The 17,775-nt window shown below is 49.2% G+C and overlaps 1 protein-coding gene across 5 annotated transcripts in view; it reads right to left on the bottom strand.

Annotated features, from left to right (window-relative positions):
* The window catches only part of PROM1 (prominin 1), a 108,849-nt gene that overhangs the window by 26,873 nt on the left and 64,201 nt on the right, over positions 1–17,775 (bottom strand). For all 5 annotated transcript variants that reach the window (XM_089326966.1, XM_089326967.1, XM_089326965.1 and 2 more), the window contains 7 exons: positions 16,523–16,643; positions 15,711–15,774; positions 15,053–15,142; positions 9,484–9,701; positions 6,701–6,775; positions 4,621–4,684; positions 1,493–1,652 (listed from right to left, as the gene is read on the bottom strand). In XM_089326966.1, coding sequence (XP_089183092.1) covers positions 1,493–1,652; positions 4,621–4,684; positions 6,701–6,775; positions 9,484–9,701; positions 15,053–15,142; positions 15,711–15,774; positions 16,523–16,643 — 792 coding nt within the window. The remainder of the gene's footprint in view (positions 1–1,492; positions 1,653–4,620; positions 4,685–6,700; positions 6,776–9,483; positions 9,702–15,052; positions 15,143–15,710; positions 15,775–16,522; positions 16,644–17,775) is intronic.

Genomic DNA, 17,775 nt, shown 5'->3' on the forward strand with positions numbered 1-17,775 from the left:
ATGTCTGCAGGATGCAAGGCTCCGTTTCGCAAGGCTCCTGGGAGACAGCTGAGGATAACCGATCCTCCCCACCAAGGCTCCCCGGCATTCCCAGAAGCTGAGGGGTATCCCAGGGTACAAATTAAGAGACTAGAAACCTAAGAATTTGCTTCTGCCCGGTTCCTCTTGACAGAAGTCACCGCTGAAGCTTTTCATTGGATTAAGAGCAATCTTGTAATTACACACTAGCCGTCAGCAGCTGTGCCATGGAGGCTTGTTCCAGATACTGGAGACCAAAATTAAATAAGTCATAGAGCCTGACCTCAGGAAGTCTTTTTGTGTTAATAATAAATCATCTTTTAGTTAAATGTCTTTTTAAAGCAAGTTTAAGCCCTGGGGCAGGAGGACGAGGGTGGGAGAGTGGATGGCAGACAGGGGGACAGATGGCGCTATGGTTCTTTTCCATTTGTAAGACGGAGCTCGAATGAGATGGTAAGGTCATGGACAAAGGGTCTGCTTAGGTCTGTCCTGACACCTGCTGGCGTGGATACCCGGCAGGGATCCAGGGAGCTTGTCGAATACAGGGCAATGGCTCAGCCACAGCTTGAAAACCAACCTCTGCCATGTTCTAGCTGAACTTGACTTCCTCGAGCCCACATTTCCCTGGGGGACTCAGATTTTGGTGAATATTAAATGAGACATCGTGTACAAGGTGCTTGGTGGGCACACTGTAATTCTCCCCAAAACGCTAGCTAGCCATTACTGTTACTTTCTTACTCTTCGTTCTCTTGCATGAGAAAGAACCCCCGTGGGAATGAGTCTCCCCTTCTCATGGGCTGGGGCAGCATGCAGGGTTCTGCTGAGAGACTGTGGGCTGGGGCTTCACAGAGGTAGATGCGACTGAGCTGTCAGGGAGCTCGTCAGTCTCTGCACCCCCCAGTCCTTCCCTCCCCAGCGCTCTGTCCGGGATGTCAGACCCCCCTAGGGCTGAGCCTCGTCTGCATTTCTGACCATTGTGCACAGCAGCCACTCCCCTAAGCTCTCACCCGGGCAATTTACAGCTAGGAAGAGGATGCTCTTTTAGTAAGAACTATCCTCTACTCTTTTTTTAAAAAAATAAAACAACCTGAAGAGAATATTTTTCAAGTGACCCTCTTCATTACTTTTAAGCTTCAAACTCCCATTATATGCCTGAAAATTATAATGAAGATTCTAGAAGCCACCAATGATGTCAACACTGCAGGGCATTAAATAGGTGGCTTTCTCCAGTCTTCAACATTTTTAGAAAAAGGACACTTGACAAACTCACGTGGGGAGCCACACAACTCTGCTCTGAGCCACTCCAATTTCAGTGGCCGTTTTACCTAAGGGACCAGGTATTCTTGTTATGAACATCACCTAGGGCTGCAGGATTTGCTCTCCTAAGATTCTCCTTGGGACACCTCATACGTTTATCCTGTCCCATACACCAAGTTTCATTCTCCTGGTCTACGAGCTCAAAGGAGGCGCTCACCAGTAGGAGTCAGCTTCTTCCACCTTGGGCAAAATGTCGTGCAGGTACTTCTCAGACTCATTCATGTAACCGATGAAATTGTCCAGGGTCTCCTTGATAGGGAGCTGTTGGGTTACACTGTCGATTTCTGAACCAGTGGAATCCAAGACCTTTTTGATCTCTGACAACAAAGGCACCTGGGTTATGCGTTTTTCAAACATCGAAGAAAAGGCAAACTTGGGCTTTTTCCCATGCTGTGTTTGTGTTTAACATGTTAAAGATTCTACAGCAAGCGTCAATACAGCCGAGACCATCGCAAAGCAATGAGTTAACCAGAGAGCAAGGTGGGAGTGAGATGGCAGTGAGATAGCAAAGTCAAGCCAGGGTGTCTTTTTTTTTTTTTTTTCCTTCTACTTACTTTGCTAAAAATAATAATAACACTAAAACGGATCCAGTGGCGAGAACATCTACTGTGCCAGGTGCTTCCACAGTCACAGCTCACTCGTTCTGCTGATGTCAGCATTGCCAGTCCCCCCGGACTCACAGCCACCCGAGGCAGGGATGTCCCATTACCTGCCCACACATCTCTTTTTCAGAAAGCACTGGCAATGGGACTGGAACTTGTGTGTGTCTAACTCGGGGAAGTCCTCGTTCCATGATTTTGGAAAATAAATAAGAGCGATTCCTCCAGGTATGGTCGTATTTTCATTAACATTTCACTTGACATACACATTGGGACTTCTTTAAAAAGTACCTGTGTGGCCCCTACATGCAAAAATCAAGGGTATTCCTGGTCCTCAGACAGGAGACAAGATCAAAGAAATGTCAGCTTTCGGGAAAGTGTCTGTCACCTGTGACAGGCCCTAGCCTAGGATCAAAACTTCCTGGGGTGCACTCACCTACACCAATGCTTTGAGGTTGGCCACACGGAGGCTTTTGATAGGGACACACTAGGACCCCCAGTGGTCCAAAGTCCCTGCTCCTTTAGTGGGCTGGGGCAGGGTGGGGGAGGGTTGGAGCTTTTTGCCTCAGCAGGCAGAGGGCAGAGGAGCAGTTCCCAGAAGCGCCCTGGGCCCAGGAAGATGGCAGCATGGTCCAAAAGGCCACTCGTAGGGCAGGAAGCTGCTCCCAAGTGGGCTTTTCAGAGTCCGTGAAATGGAGGCATCAAAGACACAGAATGGGGTGGCCAAGCCCCGGGGGTTGCTCGCGCTCCACAGTGGTTTGTGTGACAAAGCACCCAAGGACCCTGGGCTGAGACAACTCTGCGGAATTTTGCGAGTGTGATGTGTAGACTCATGGTGGCTGGGGGCCCTTGCTATGTGGCATGGCCGCCCCCACGCACCGCACAGCTCCCCGGCTGGGCCACCCCGGGCTCTCGCGTGTGTGGCTGGGCCTTCCCAGCAAACCCTTTCTACAGGCCTCAGTTACAGGCTGCTTTCCCCACGAAGTCTGCCCTGCCCTCTCCCCACCTTGGCTCCTGGCGTGGTCCATGTGATAATGACATCTGTGGGCACGCCTGGCCAAAGGTCAAGCAGAGGATGCGCCTTTTGCATCCCACATCCCCAGCGCCTGGCAGAACCTGGCACGAAGCCGGCGCTCAGAAAGTGCGTTCGGGGTAGGACAGAACCCCAACGCGGGAGCTGAGGAGGTGACCATGAACGCCTGACTCCAAGGCTGGCGGGGCCTCCCATGTGTTTAGGCAGTGACCCCACGTGCCGTGGGCCTCGCTCACACATGCCGTGCGCTTTGCTTGGTCAGACTTACAAGGGAAGGTGCACACACGGGCAGGAGAAGTCCAGAGAAGGGAAACAAACAAACAAAATGACAGATTAGTAAGCAGGTGGCTACAGCCACACAGCATGCATTTGCCTTCTGATGTTAGCAGGGGAAGTTCACGCTGCGAACTCCGTCTTTAACATCCCCATACTTCAAAGTAGAATCTTACATTAAACACAGACTATCTAAAGCCTATGGAACAGGATAAAGGTCTTTTTCCCAAACTCTTAATGGGGTGAAGGAACACCATTAGAAAAACAACAAACAAACAAACACAAATACTCCTACCTGAATATTTTAAAAAACACTTGGTCAAAGGTAAAAAGAAACAATGGGAGGGTGATTTTTTGACAAACACAGAAGGTAGCTGTACGTAGCTTCAGGGAGTTCTCCAAGCAAACGGCCCAGCCTGGTGCCCTGCAGTTCTGCACTAAGCCTGCGGACACTGAGTTCTCCCTCTGTGTGCTCACTCCGGATACCACAACCGGATGCAGCGCAAAGCCACTATTGAAGGCATTGCCTCTGCTATTCCTGCCCCCAAGCAACCTTGGGAGCCCTAAACACCCTGTAGCAGCTTCAGCAGACAAATGGAAACCTTCCTTAAAGACAAAATAAGTTCTTAGCTACAGGATTCCACAAACAAAACAAAAACAATTTTAAGTTCTTTTAGAAAATGCAACAATGCTTAGCTTTTCCCCAGTGAAAACAGTCAGGCTATGATTCTCTTTTCTATGGCTGTTGTCTGATCTGTAGGAACACACAGGGGTTCACCCCAGTGCAGCCCTCACCATATAGCACTGGCCATTATTATTATTATTATTATTATTATTATTATTATGTTTTTAAAATCTACATCGTTTCTCTAATTGAAAAGCTCTGATGTTCATTTGGTTTTCAAGGTTTAACTGAGAGACCACTTTTTATTTACAGCTTTTCTATTTTGATCAACAGCTTAATTTTTTAAAAATGTATTTGATTTCATTTTATTTGAAAAGCAGAGAGACAGATAGAATGAGATCTTTTATCCTCTGACCCACTCTGCAAATGCCCACAACAGCCAGGACTGGGCCAGGCTGAACCCAGAAGCCCAGAATTCAATGCAGGCTTTTCACTGGGGCCATTGTCTCCTGCCTCTCAGGCATATTGGCAGGAAGCTGAGCGGAAAGTGTGGTAGCCGGGGCCTGACCCAGTGCTCAGATATTGGATGCAGGCATCCCAAGTGGAGACTTCACTGCTGTACCACGTGTCTGAGCCTGACAGTTTTTTTAAGGAGAAAAGAGCAATGCCATCCTTAGTAACACATTTCCGTGTACTGTAGCCATGCGATTCTCAACAGTGAGAGAGACGGAAGGACCTCAGAGTAGGAAGCTCACCTGCTACGACGGCCGTGCTTTGCTGTTGTACCCTCTCAGGTATGTCATTGAAGGATTTGTAGCCCTAGAAAATATTTCAAATAAATGGATGCACACAGGAAAATGAAGACCAGGTGACTTAGTACTCATTTTTCGGCTTGAGATGGAGTAGAGAAGTAAATTCAAAATATAACACTTTTCTTGAAGCTGAAATTGCAATATGGTCATCAAGAATCTAAAAAAGAAAAACCCTCTAGAAATTTAAAAAAAAAAAAAAATTTGAATCAACGATTGTGTTACAAGCTTTCGTACGGAACATCTCCAAAACTGTAAAATCAACACCCAGATCCTAGGAATTGGGACGGATACGCGTATCCATGGCGCTGGTTCTCGACTGGAGGGCGTTTTGTCTGAAGACATTCTGGCTACGGTGATTGTGGGGTGCTGCCAACATTGCGTGGGTCCAGGCCAGGGACACTACCAAAGGTCCCACAATGCCCCGGAGAACCCCACAACCAAGATCTGAGCATCCCCACATCTGAACGTCCCCAGTGCTGGGATGGAGAGGCCCCCACACTGTAGGAAACCCCGTGCAGACAGCAAATTGTGCAAAACCGAATCTTGCTTTCCAGGGCAATCACAAAGTGAAATGGAGACCCAGCCTCACACACACACAATAACGTCCCCAAACACAGCTTCAGAAAAGCTCAAGCATACGAATTAAGGAAGGCTAAGACAGCAATGAAACCAGGCTCTATGGTTCCGGGGCTAAACCCACGAGAGCTAAGAACTCCACTAAATATCGACTCTCCCCCCGGGGGGCACTGATTGTGTCTTGACGCTCTGCTGGGGACAAGGGTGCTGGGAAACACTGCAGGCTTCAACTGCCCGAAGACTGACGGTGACAGCCAGCGTCCACACCAGCACCGCTACTCCGCAGACTTGAACTGCCCGAAGACTGATGGTGACAGCCAGCGTCCACGCCAGCACCGCTACACTGCAGGCTTCAACTGCCCGAAGACTGACGGTGACAGCCAGCGTCCACGCCAGCACCGCTACACCACACGCTCCAGAGGGATGGGTGCGCACTGCCCTGCTGGTCTCCACTTTCCCTTGCCTGACTCTCTGGATTTATCCGTGTTGAGACTTGCAGTGTCAGCGGGCAGGGAGGCTTCAGGCTGGAAGGGGCCGCACAGCTCCCTGGCTCAGGTTCCTTCACTTAACAAAGGGTGACAACAGGGGACAATGACCAAGCCTTTCAAATGCCTATTTTGTCAGGACACACAGACAAGGATTTGATCAATGTGAGATGCTTTTGAGTCAAGCATGAAACTTCCCTCTCCCTTTCCTGTACACCCAGGGCACTCTATTAAACCATAATCTACAAACATGTTTCCTGTGTATGAGGTACCTACTGGTTGCATAAATAGCAACAGCTAGTAAGCTCCTAGGTAAATCATGGTATTCTAGACCATGCTGCCCCTGACTTTTGGGGGCTAACAGCCTAGCAGGGAGGACAGAGATGTTAAAGAAATAATTACAGTTAGGAAGAACTTAGCAGAATAGTTGCAATGCTGCGAGAATGTACTAGAAGAGATTTTGGCCTGGCCAAGGTGCTAGGAAAGGCCTACTTACAGAAGTGATGTAGGAAGCTTTAAAGATTAAGCAGGAAGGCGAAGGAAGAGGAGAAAGAAGAGAGTGCCAGGCAGAGGCATTGCAAGTGCACACGTGTGGCAGCCAGAAAGCAGCGTGGCTAAGGCGTCACAGAGCGAGCAGCAGTTGGAATCAGAACTCCTGTGGGGTCTGGCACTGTACCTGCTAAGTTCCGTGCCCAGGAAAGCAGAGGGTGTTTGGGGTTTTCTGTAGCACATGGGGCTTTGCACTTAGTAGGAGCTTAGCAAAAGTGTCTTGAACTGAAATGGTGAACAAACTTACCTGGAAGATAATAGCTATCCCCCTTCATGGCAACCCTTGGGCAGAATTTCAGTGCTTTGGTGTTTTGTTTTGTTTTGTTTTGTTTTTTTTTGCTGGTTTCTATTTTCTTACGTACTAATGATATAAAACAAGCTACTGCATTTTTCCAAACAAACAAACAACATACCTGTTCAACCATGCCATCCAAATCAGTACTCAGAACATCATTAACTTTGTTAAGTTCTGCATCCACTGATGGGAGCTGGAATTTTATAAAACAAAACATAAGGCAAGGAGGTTATCCACAAAATGATTCCTCATAAAAAAAAGTCCTTTTGCAGCCAAGTTGCAAAGTGACTTTATTACGGAGCAGGGCCTCAGTGTATTTTGTACGAAACAGCATCGTTGGGGGAAATCACTTGGCACTCAGAACGGCCCCGACAAGCAGCAGCCTGTGGCTGTCTGGAGGTCTCTTGCTGTACCCAGCTAGAAATGAGGCAAAGAAATCAGCACAGATGCAACATCTGTGACCTCACACTTGCAAGAACTGCATGTTGTCGGAGAAAGTAGGCTGCAACCTTTGAACGTGACCTTGAAAAGTCACCCAGTCAGTGGCTGTGTTCCTGTGCAGACCGGACTGGGTTTTCCACTGAGGGCTAAACGTGGACCTGAACCTGCAGGGAGCGTTGCAGGGATCAGCAAGACGCGGCCTCTCTCCAGGTGGTGCCCAGGACGCGGCCTCACTCTGTGACATTTCTGTGGCCGGCACTGTATGAGAAACTTCCATCTAATCACGAGAGGACATCAGACACACCTTAAGGGGAAGCTACTCTGCACAACAAATGGCCTGCTAAAAAAAATCAGTGTCACAAAAGGAAAAAGACTGAGAAACTACTCCTGATGAAAAGGAGAGAGAGCCAACTACAACATGAGCCAGGCCTGGAGCCCGGGCTGGAGGAGGAAGAGACCCTTGAAAAAGGCCACGGTAGTGTGGGTCAGTGTTCCGTGCCCTGATCTTGATAACCACATGATGGTTATGTAAAGTGGAAATGCCCTAAAACACGTAGGGGCAAAGAGACGTGAAGTCGGTAACTTATCCTCCACTTATCTTTTCAGGAAAGAACAAAAGGCCTAGCATTGTATGCATTTATGCAGCTTGCAATGGGAGTAGATGGGCAAACAGAAAATGATATGGCAAAGCAAACGGGACGGAGTGTTCCTCCCGCAGAACGTGACCAAGGCTGCAGGCGGGTGTTCCATGTCCTACGCGTGTACCTTGTCTGCATTTTGAAGGCACATTAAAATAAAAAAAATTACCTCTAAACAACTTACCTGCAGCTCAGCGCTAAATAACTGTCTGAGAGGCAGATTGTTAGGGTGCAGTGGAGTAAGCCATCGCTTGGGACACCCACATCCCACATCCAAGTGCCTGAGACGGAGTCTCTCTACTTCCGGGCCAGCTTCTTGGGAGGCAGCAGATAACGGCCCAGGTGGGTCCCTGCCACGCATGTGGGAGACCTGGATTATAGTTCCTGACCCCTGGCTTTGGCCTAGCCCGGCCCAGGCTGTTGCAGGCATTTGAAGAATGAACCAGTGGCTGGAAGATCCATATCTCTCGTTCTCTGTCACCCTTCCTTTCACATAAATAAATAAAACTTTAAAGACTAGATAACTGTTTCAGGGCAGGCATTTGGCCTAGTAGTTACCTTCATACTCAGCTCCTGAATCCAGCTTCCTGCTAACGCAGACCCCGGGAGGCTGCGCTGACGACTCAAGTCACCCACCAATCCCAGCCACCCACCCGGGAAACCCGGATCGAGTTCCCAGCTTCAGCCGAGCCCAGCCTCAGCTGCTGCGGGAATTTGGGGAATGAACCATTGGATGGCAGCTCTCTCTCTCTCTTTCTTAAATAAATAAGTAAATGAACTTAAAAGACCACAAAACTTCAGAAAGAATGAAAAAAAAACCTTAATAATTCCAAAAGGGATGAGAGTGGATTGCAAACCGAGACGTCGCCTAGAAGTGCTTCATAGGAGATCGACTGATGAAATATGAAAGTAAAAAACTATACCTATTTTAAGCATTACTTTTTTACATTAATTCCTGTTTCTATTTTAAATTTAATTATTTTATAGCCGATTCAATTTGTAGATACAATTCTAAGAACGTAATGATTAAATTCCCTTCCTCCCCCTCCCTCCCATCCTCCTTCCTTCTCCTTTTCTTTTTAGTTTTTGAGATAACATATTCTAAATATACAGTAAAAAGGCTTAGTACTTCACCGAATAAGAAGTTCAACAAGTAAAAAGCAAAATGACCCTAGTTTAGTGGGAATACAGACTATGGCTATAAAAAATAATTGAATGGAAAAATGACCATTTCACCTATATACAGTAAATTTTAAATTAATCACAGATCATTAAAACTATAGTAGTATAACATTTTTACTTTTTGAAAGACTTATTGTTTTGGGAGGCAGAGTGACAGATAGAGAAGGAAAGATCTTTCATCTGCTGGTTCACTCCCCAAATGCCCACAACAGCCAGGGCTGTGCCAGGTCCAAGCCAGGCACCAGGAACCCAGAACTTGAGCCATTCCCTGTTGCCTCCCAGGGTGTGCATTAGCAGGAAGACGGAATTGGGAGCAGAAGCCCAGACTCAAACCCAGGCACTGCAACATGGGGTGCAGGTGTCCCAAGTGGCACCTTAACGATTATGGCAAACGCCCACAGCTGTATTTTAAATTTTAAGAATCTACATGAATGTACTCTGATTCCTTTCTTCTTTTCTACATAGCAGGGACTCCCTTCACTTCACTGCTCCTGCTGCAGTAAACCTACATGGTGGTCAGATGACCCAGGGAGGCGTGGGAGTTAGCCCAGTCCAACTCAGCCCACTGCGCCCCTGACAGGTGCACCCACGCCTGGCCCTGCCCAGGGGTCGCAGCACACTGCCCCCAGCCCCTGCTCACCTGACCCAGCTCAGAGTTGCCCTGCAGTTGGCTCAGAGAGGTCTGGATGCTGCTGCAAGTCTCCACGCCCGGCTGCACCAGGCACTGGGGGTCCTGGAGGGACTGCTCCACGCTGGTTCTGACGTCCGTCAGACTCCTGTTCAGCTGCTCGCTGCTGCTGTGCAGGCTGTCCAAGCTGCTCTTCATGCTCTCCAGGGCCTCCTTGGTCTCTCTGATGGCTGTGGGGATGCAGCCTGCCTCAGAGCAGCGCACGCACGCCCAGCACACGTGCCGCCTACAAGAGGGCTCCAAAGGCACTTGAGATGAACTTGGAAATGACATGGGATGGTAGCCAGAGGAGTCCGCTGTGAATGGGAGTGTGGGGGCACTGCTGGCCTCCCACACCAGCTCCCCCACCCAGCCCAGCTCCCCCATACGGATTCCTCTCAAACAAGAAGCAGGGGGCATGCGCCAGCCCAGGAACATGTTGGGGATTTTGGCGCAGCATTAAGTGGCTGCCTGCAGCCAGCAAAGGTGTCACTGCCCAAACTCGGAGAGCTCAGTCCAAACAAGTCCCCATCCCAAGCAGTTACAGCCCACGTAGCCACAGAGCCCACCCGTTCATGTCGTGGCTGGAAGGAAACCCAGAGCAGCGGCTAAGAGCATGGATTTACATCCAGGCTGGTCTTCTGCAGATCCCGCAGCTTGGCTACTTGCAGTGTGACCAGAAGTAGATTCCTGAACCACTCTGAGCTGATTTTCTCATCTTAAAATGCTGAAACGGAAGGCCAGCCTTGTGGCACAGCAGGTTAAGCTGCCCCTTGCAATACCAGAACCCCGTATCACGGTGCTGGTTTGAGTCCTGGCTCTTCTTTTCTGATCCAGCTCCTTGTTAATGTGCCTGGGAAGGCAGCAGATGATGGCTCAAATACTCGGGTCCCTGCCACCTGCATGGGGGACCCAGATGAAGTCCCAGGCTCCTAACTTTGGCCTGGCTCAGCCCTGGCTGTTGGGGCTGGATGGGGAGTGATCCAGCAGATACAAGAGCCACTCTCTATCTCTTTCAGTCTCTGTCTCTGTCTCTGTCTCTCTCTCTCTCTCTCTCCTTTCCTGCCACTCTGCCTTCCAAATAAGTCTTAAATTTAAAAACAAAAGTCTCTGTGGGAAAAGTTGTGATATTTAAACCAGAGGGCGCTATTCTTCTAAGATCTGGTAGATCTCTGCTCTGTGGCCACAAACGTGTGGCACTCATGGGCTGTTACAAGGAAAAGTGGGAGTCCCCTTAAAAAATTGGGTGCTCTACCCTTCCCTGGAAACCACATAAAATCTGAGTATTAAAACGAGACACACAGGGGCCGGTGCTGTGGCGTAGCAGGAAAAGCCACTGCCTGCGATGCCGGCACCCCATATGGGCACTGGTTTATGTCTCGGCTGCTCCACTTCCAATGCAGCTCCTTGCTGATGCACCTGGGAAAGGCAGAGGGAGATGGCCCAAGTGCTTGGGGCCCTGCCACCCACACAGGAGAGCCAGAAGAAGCTCCTGGCTGCTGGTTTCTGGCAGCCGTGTGGGGAGTGAACCAGCGGATCAAAGATCTCTCTCTCTCATCTCTCTGTAACTCTTTCAAACAAATAAATTAATCTTTAAAAATAAATAAATAAAACCAGACACATACATGCATACACACACATGCATGCACAAACACAAATGAACTTCAAAAAGTTTGTGGGAAGATAGCAGTGAAAGATAAATTTATTTTGGTGCAAAAAGACTTTGAAATCCAGAAACAGTTTTGGTTTTTTTTTTTTTTTTGACAGGCAGAGTGGACAGTGAGAGAGACAGAGAGAAAGGTCTTCCTTTGCCGTTGGTTCACCCTCCAATGGCCGCCGCGGCCGGCGCGCTGCGGCCGGCGCACGGCGCTGATCCGATGGCAGGAGCCAGGAGCCAGGTGCTTTTCCTGGTCTCCCATGGGGTGCAGGGCCCAAGCACCTGGGCCATCCTCCACTGCACTCCCTGGCCACAGCAGAGAGCTGGCCTGGAAGAGGGCCAACCGGGACAGAATCTGGCACCCCAACCAGGACTAGAACCCGGTGTGCCGGCGCCACTAGGCGGAGGATTAGCCTAGTGAGCTGCGGCGCCGGCCTGCTTTTTTTTTTTTTTTTTTTTTTTTTTTGACAATATGCCCTTTCTGTGAGCTTTTCGAGGAATCTTTGTTATGTGTGAATTTCAAAATATTTTTGCAGCTTATTTATATCTTTTCACTGCATGTCCCACAGGCTTTCTGCAGCGCCTTCACGTGTGTGTGTGTGCATCCACATACTAGCTGGTGCTGCTCACGGACTCTCGTCAAAAGGAGGCTGAGGGCTCATCCCAGCTCTGCTGCTACCTGGCCGTGGCACCTCTGGCAAACACCTTCACCTCTCAGGAACTCAGTGCCCGTGGCTGTACATTTGGGAGCTGGGGGAGTCACTTCCTCATTACTCCAAGAGTCCATGATTCTAGGCCCCGGCCTAACAGGTTTGGGGGCTGAACTCTCTGGAGATGATGTCACCGTGCTAACCAGGTCTCACCAGGTGGCACAACCCAGAGACCGAGGGAGGCCTCCAGAATTGGGCTGTCTGACCCTCATCTGAACAGAACACCTCCGGATTTGCTTCAAGCAGTCTTTGCTCTTGAACTTCGGTCCAATCATTATGTTAACATTAAGACTACCAAATAGTGATCGGGCATCAGCTTCTCCTGTCTCCTACTGGCCTCCAAGCGTCCACAGCAGAGTGTGAAGCCTGGTGTCCAGCTCACAGTAGAGGCTCCATAAACATCCACCACAGCAACACAAAAGACAAAAGCTCAGCAACCCGTCACCCAGAACGGAACGCAAGTGCACCTGCTGAACTACACCTCACCATACACCTCACCGCACACCTCCCGTTTCAGCGTCCTGAGGTTTACCTCTCGCGGACTTTTCCACTCTGACTCAAGATGAGTAATTTTAGGGCAGGAAATCGACAACAGCCAAGATTAAATAAACCAATGGTCCAAGAAAGTGGCATTTAGGCACCACGCATAGACGCTGTGAGTCACAAGTAATACTTGGTCACGTCCCAGGAAGGATGTCGAGGTAATAAATAGGTACTTTCCAGAAACCTATAAAACATTCACCAGCAGTCCCTCCAGGCCTATCAAAACCACATGTATCAGGAATCTGAACTGAGAGGAAAAGACATTTCAGATTCTCGGTTTTAGTTCATTAACATTTCATCAGCCCAGAGCCCATTTCCTTCTGCACCACCTGCAGCCCCAACACCAGGGGCACAAAGGAACTGGCGCGTGTTTGCCCTCCTCAGCGTCCACTAACTGAGAGCACTTTTAGCAAGACTTTTCTGGGTCACATTATTAAACATACTTCATGAAGCTCTGTCAACACCCAGAGGCTGACCTTTAACTTATTTAGGCTGCCTTAAAAGAAAGAACAAAAATTGGCAGAAAGAAAGGAAAGAGGAAGGAAGGAAAAGAACTTTAATAATAATACAAGAAGCCCTCAGAGAAGAATAGAATCTAATCTGTCTTTTACATAGAAAGTGCTATAATTCAAATATTAAAAATTGTCAGAACATTGGGCAGAAAGGAAAGGTAAATGCCAAGCACAGTGCATTGTTTGTAAGCTTTTTTTTTTTTTTAAAAAAGGACTTATTCTTTATTTATTTGAAAGGCAGAGTTACAGAGAGAGAGAGAAAGAGAGAGAGAGAGAATCTTCCACCCGTTGGTTCACTCCTCAAATGGCTGCCATAGTCAGAGCTGGGCCAGACTGAAGCCCGGAGCCCAGAACTCCGCGTGGATCTCCCACATGGGTAGCAAGGACCCAAGCACTCGAGCCGTCTTCTGCTGCCTTCCCAGGCATATCAGCAGGGAGCTAAGTCAGAAGTAGAGCAGCTGGGACTTGAACTCTTGCTCCGATATGGGATGCAGGCTTTGCGGGCAGTGGCTGCACCACTACACCAGCCCCTGATTGTGTACTTTAGCACAGCCTTGATCCCTGCAGAATATTTGAGCTGGAAACAAATCTTAGATCTTTCACATGCACTGAGGCTCAGGACCCAGGGTGCAGGGATGCTGGCGTCACCTACGGCTGCACAAACCCCAGAGTCCCAGAGTCCCAACTCTGCCAAGGGACCCAGTGTGGCCTTGCCATGGTTGGCACAGCAGCATCATGCATGCAAACACTGCCTGGCATACACAGGCTTTTGGCAGACTGGGTTCTGTATGCCAGCTCCACCACTCCTCCAGATACCCCACTGTCGGGGCTGAATTCAGGGCTTCCACCACCAATCCCTGTGCTGAAGCCCCAGCTCCCAGTGTGAGCGCATTTGGAGACAAGGCCTTTAGGGAGGAAACAGATTAACTGAGGTCATGAGGGCGGGGCCCTGATCCAATAGGACTTGGTGTCTTTCTAAAAAGAAGGGGAAGAGACCCAGGGTTAGTCTCAAACAGGAAGTGAGGCTGGAATGACAGGCAGGGATCAGGTGAGGAGAGAGGGAGGAAGCAAGGGGGAAGGAAGGATGGGTGGGGATGGATGGGAGGGAGGGAGGGAGGGAGGGAAGAAGGGAGGGAGGGAGGGAGGGTGCACTTTTTGAAAATACATGTTTCTATTCCTTATACCATGGCTGTGTAGTTTAAGATACATACAGAGACTCCTTGCTGCTAAAAGCTGTCCTTCCAAGGGGAAAATGAAAAGATAATAATCAAGAAACTCCAATGAGGGCAGCATGGTGGCATAGCAGATCAAGCCACTGCTGTGATGCCAGCATCCCACATGGGCACCCATTTGAGTCTCGGCTGCTCCACTTCCAATCCAGCTCCCTGCTATGGCCTGGGAAAGCAGTAGAAGAGGGCCCACGTGCTTGGGCCCCCACCACTCACATGGGAGACCCAGATGAAGCTCTTGGCTCCTGGCTTCACCCTAGCCCAGCCCTGGCCATTATGACCATTTGGGGAGTGAATCAACAGATAAAAGTTTCTTTCTCTCTCTCTCACTTTCAAATTAATAAGTAAATCAGGAAGGAAAAGGAAAAGGAAAGGAAAGAAGGAAACTTAAAGAACCTAGAATTCTATGGGGGTCTCATCTTCTGTACCAGGGGTCCACAGCTTTTTCCTGCAGAAGCCTTGAGAGCAGACAGTCAGGGCTTGTGTTGTGGCATCCATTATATCCACTCAACACTGCCATCACAGTGCGAAGCCAGAGACGACAGTGGGACAAAGGCACACGGCCATGTCCCCATAAAACTTTTTTTTAATAGAAAGCTTTTATTTAATAAATATAAATTTCACCCATAAAATTTTACTTGCAAAAAGAAGTGGTGGCCCCTAGCGAAAACCGCCACCCTGTTTGAGATGAGTTTCGCACCATCACCACCGCAGCTCCGGCACAAACGTAACAGAAAACAAAGAACGCCAGGTGTCTGCCTGGTCTGTGTGTGGTTGAGACCCCAGCGGTCCCTCTGGCCAGCCCTCTGGGAAACAAGGAAGGAGGACAGTCCCCTGAGGCCTGGGGACTCCTGGGTGGGATATTCTCCATCATTTTTGCCACGGGCTTACCTGTGGCCATGGCCTTGATCTCATCGAGGACTGGAATCACCACCGGCTTCAGTTGTCCACAGATCTCACCTCCCAGTTTTGAGTTAATATCTAGATTCAAAGGAGCAGAAGGCAGAGTGAAGACAGGCTCCAGGGATCCACACAGCCCTCTCCACCTGCTCTCCTCCCACGGCCTCCGAGCTGGGCTTTTCAGTCCAGCCGTCAGCCAGGTGTAGATTCCGGCATGTAGATTTTTGTCTGACTCTTCAAAGTCCCCCCAGAGACTGGGCCCCGTGAACAAGTCGCCACACAGATGGATGGGGTTCGTATTTATAGAGGGGCGCACGGTCGTCTGCAGCTGTGTGTGACTGCTGTGCTGCTGGCCAGGCACTGTCCACTTTCAGACCAGATAGCTCTTTGTGGTGGGCAGGGCTGTGCTTCCTCTCACGCAGGGCGTGAAGGTGCTGTGCCCACAGGAAAGCAAGTGCCTCCCAAGAAACAAAGTCAGGATAATACCAAAAGGCCCTGCTCACCCCAAGACAGCCACTTTCAACAGATGTGAGCTTCTACTCACGGAATTGTAAGCTGTTTCTTTGTTTTCCCCCTCCATTCCCTCTTCTGTGGCCAAAGCAAACAAAGAAGCAAACAAAAGTCCAATGCAACTTGCAATTTCACTCACTGTTCAAATCGGAGAATGCCAGGTCCTTGGTGGTGTTGTACTGGGCCAATATGTACTTGATTTGCTGGGAAAACAAGCCAAAAAATTACATGCAATCTCTCCTTCCAAGGTTGAAAGCCACAGGAGAACGATGAGATTTAACACAGACAAAAGGATCCTGAATCAAACATTTTAAAAAGAAATAACCAGGGGCCGGCACTGTGGTGTAGCGGGTAAAGCTGCCACCTGCAGTGCCAGCATCCCATATGGGCACCGGTTCAAGTCCCAGCTGCTCCACTTCCAATCCAGCTCTCTGATATGGCCAGGGAAAGCAGTAGAAGATGGCCCAAGTCCTTGGGCTCCTGCACCCACGTGGGAGACCCAGAGAAAGCTCCTGGCTCCTGGCTTCAGATGGGCACGGCTCTAGCTGTTGTGGCTATCTGGGGAGTGAACCAACAGATGGAAGACCTCTCTGCCTCCCCCACCCCCCCGCCTCTCTGTAACTCTTTCAAATAAATAAATAAATCTTAAAAAAAGAAATAACCAGTAAAAGTTCTTGGTGATTTTTTTTAAAGTTAAGCAATTTTAGAATCTATATTCTAACTTTTTATGCCAGAATAAAATAAAACAACATAAAAACAGCAAGCCCGAAACAATGCTCTTGATTCTTTTGAAAATGACTTGCGGAGTCTTTACTTCTTTGCCTGGGACATTAGCCAGTAACAGCCATCTACACTGATTCACTGGGCTTCTAGAAGGTTCCGCCTTGCACAGGAACTCTGGACAGCCAAAAGCACAAAGTTCTTGTGGGACACGCAGATCGCGCTCCTCACCTTCGGAGTCTGGTCCAAGAAGGTCCGCAGGTCTCTGAAGGTGCTGTCTGCCAGTCTCCGCGTCCTTTTCACCCGCGTCCTCACCTGGTGGTTTGCCACAAAGCCATAGATGATACCAAGGCTGCGTAAGAGGAAGGGACGAGGGCCGTTACCACGTGATGTGGGGCTTTCAGGGAGCAGGACGCACTCAGCCCTCGTCCCCCGCCCCACCCCACCCCCCATCCACCCTACAAACAGGGCTGCAGACAGGAGCCAGTCCTCTGAGAAGACGAATTTCCACTGAAGGTGACGCATCCTGTTCACACGGACCCTCCTCAAAGGAGCGACGTGCACTGGCAACTCTGGAGACAGAAGTCACCCGGGATTAAGGCACGCGTGTGACCTGGTCCTGCTGGTCCAGGTGCAAGCGTGTGGGTGCATGCACACGCACACGCGTGCACACACACACGCCCACACACAGGTGCACGCGCACACAGAGACGCACACACGTACACACAGAGACGCGCACACACACACACACTCCCCGCACACCTCTGCTCAGCCCCAGAGAACACTCCAGGGAACACGGCCACAAGAGGCAGTGACTGAGGCCTTGCTGGTCTCTGGGTAACTGTCTCCTAGTCTCCGTGTGGCTCAGGTTGAACACAATAGCGCACCTACTGTATTGTTTCACTGACACAAAGCACGAAACAAAAAATTGAGCAACCTGACGATGTTAAATCCAAGTCAGCGGTTACACGCAGAGGAGGGGTGGCTAAGGGGCGGGTGTTCTGTTCACGGTGTGTTCACCTCATGGGAATGCACGCCTATGCACTTGGGAAAAGGATACTGTCCTCCATGCAAAGTGTCCTTCAACCACAAGTTTCCAAACCACTCTATGGAAGGCATCTTGCAGGAAAGACTACCAGATGGAAAAATCAAAAAGCAAATTCTCAAGCCATCTAAAATAGCCATATTTCACAATTTTAAGAACTCCTAATGTTGGCTAGTTACTAATAATCCTTTGACTTAATTTGACTAGTTGCTTTGTTTTTGTGACAAAACTTTGGACTATTGACAGCTAAATTTAAAAGTGCACACTGCCAGGGTCCTGTGGAATTTGGACACTAGAGGGCAGCATGGAACTATACAAACATCACAATATTTTACCTTTAGAGGCAAATAATATAACCAAATCCACATGCTTTGAGAACCAAGTTTTGCAAGTCATGGGCAAACTTTGGGGGGGTGGACAGGAATCAAATGCAAAAAAC

This window comes from Oryctolagus cuniculus, chromosome 2, assembly GCF_051225735.1.
Source record: "Oryctolagus cuniculus isolate XC-2025 breed Fujian yellow rabbit chromosome 2, ASM5122573v1, whole genome shotgun sequence".
Lineage (NCBI taxonomy): Eukaryota > Metazoa > Chordata > Mammalia > Lagomorpha > Leporidae > Oryctolagus > Oryctolagus cuniculus.